The sequence below is a fragment of the Sphaeroforma arctica genome, assembly GCF_001186125.1.
Source record: "Sphaeroforma arctica JP610 unplaced genomic scaffold supercont1.23, whole genome shotgun sequence".
NCBI classification, from domain to species: Eukaryota; class Ichthyosporea; order Ichthyophonida; genus Sphaeroforma; species Sphaeroforma arctica.
In genome coordinates this window covers 102,440-104,672 of record NW_014040535.1, presented here as the reverse complement: position 1 = coordinate 104,672, position 2,233 = coordinate 102,440, and the positions used below count along the sequence as shown (strand labels likewise).

General features: G+C 34.7%; 1 protein-coding gene across 1 annotated transcript in view; it reads right to left on the bottom strand.

Moving 5' to 3' along the window:
* Positions 1–375: 375 nt before the first annotated feature.
* Positions 376–2,233, bottom strand: part of SARC_00675 (hypothetical protein) — a gene marked incomplete at its 3' end in the record, with an annotated part of 13,871 nt that continues 12,013 nt past the window's right edge. The window contains exons 8-10 of the mRNA XM_014305625.1: positions 1,942–2,099; positions 732–861; positions 376–483 (exon numbers count right to left, since the gene is read on the bottom strand). Of these exons, the coding sequence (XP_014161100.1) occupies positions 376–483; positions 732–861; positions 1,942–2,099 (396 nt within the window). The remainder of the gene's footprint in view (positions 484–731; positions 862–1,941; positions 2,100–2,233) is intronic.

The window sequence follows — 2,233 nt, the reverse complement described above, 5'->3', positions numbered from 1 at the left end:
TATTATATATATATATATATATATATATATATATATATATATATATATATATATATATATATATATATAGTATATATATATATATATATATATATATATATATATATATATATATATATATATATATATATATATATATATTCTTACTGGATAGATTACCAACATATGTATAAGACCTCTATAAGGAAAATGTATGCGCGATACATAGATCCATCTGCATATGAGATGCGTTTAAGCAATGTGCGTATACGAAAAATATTGACAAGATGCATATCAGATGTATGCTAGCAATATACTTTTGCATCTACTATATATATGTATAAATATATCGAATAGATATATATTATATGTACATATATGTATGGGAGAAAATACTTACTTAGAGTTGTCTTCCCATAGTACCACGTGTGTACGCAACTGTTCGTCTATTGCAGCATGTTCTCTGAGCGTAGGAAGCGCTCCCCTCAACCCCGCGGCCATAATCTATGAATAGAATTATAATGATTTATAAAGTATCTACTAAATCATCAGGAATTCTACGCCAAAATCTATAAAAAGAATCATAAAGATTTTTAAAGTACATCCTAAATCCTCAGAAATTCAACGCCGGGAAGTGAATTGGCAAGGCGACTAAGAAAATAAAATAGGAACAGAGATTCGTAGACACCTGGGCAGTGCCACAGTGTGATAGCAGCATACATTGGGCTCTGCAGTATGTTCACACAACTCACCTCGTTTCTAAGGTGCACTCGATGGTCCACTGTCAGGTGCGGTGCGTTGGTGACTGAGTTAATCATCTGCATGCACGCCACCCTAAGTTCCGGACTGTCTTTGAGCAGCAGTTTGATGACGTACTGAAACCTGCAGTCCATATTGAACGGCTGAAATAAGTATATATATATATATATATATATACTCACGGAGATACGATTTAGGTGCATACAACGATGGGTGATATTTAGGTGCATATAACAATGATTAATATAGAGGTACATACAACAATAGATGCATATAACACTGGGTGATATTTAGGTGCATAAAACAATGGGTGTTATATAGGTGTATATGCATGGATGAAATTTAGGTGCATACAAATGGGTGATATATAGGGGTATATAACCATGAATGATATTGAGGTGCATATAACAATGGTTGATATAAAGGTGCGTGTGAAAATAGGTGAGATATAGGTGAGATATAGGTGCATATAACAATAACTAATATATGGATGCATGTTACATTCGTTTATATAGAAGTGCATATAACAATGAATGATACATAGTGGCAGGGATGGTTTGCAGGTGCATATAGCCCTGGGGCGTATAAAATCATGAAGAAGATTTTGGTGTGAATATGATGTTTATGATAATAGGTATATATAAAGATATGCAGCGAGTTGAGTACGTATATGCACGTATACACGCAAATACATGAGCCCATACACAGAAATATACCTCACTAATACAGTGTGCTATCTAAGATATATACATACAAGTATATCTCAGTCGAGTGCGTGCAACTGCCAATTTACACATACACAAAAACCATACATACAGAGTGCTACACAATACATGACGTATAAACATATTTCTCTCACTACACCTGAACCTGAACTGCTCCCTATACATGAATATATATATATATATGATATATACACAAACATACACTCCCTTCACAATACCTGAACTGCTCCTTATACATGAACATAAATGATAGATACACATACATACACCCCTTTCACTACACCTGAACTGCTCCTTGTACATGAACATATATGATATATACACATACATACACCTCTTTCACTATACCTGAACTGCTCCTTGTACATGAACATATATGATATATACACATACATACACCCCTTTCACTATACCTGAACTGCTCCTTGTACATGAACATATATGATATATACACATACTAACACCCCTTTCACTATACCTGAACTGCTCCTTGTCCACTAGCTTCAAGAACTGCAGAGCGTCAAGTGCGTGGGCATGACCTGTCTCTCCACTCAACGAGACCACCGCCAGAAACTCCAACACATCAGCGCACAGACGGTCGGAGATGGCATCCTCCGCTAACAGTTTGGTGATTGTCTGTGTGCATATAATTGTGTGTATGTGTATATGAATGCAGATGAATGATATGATGTATATTTATGTACACACACACACACACATATATATATATATATATATACATATACTATTTACATATGCACATACATGCA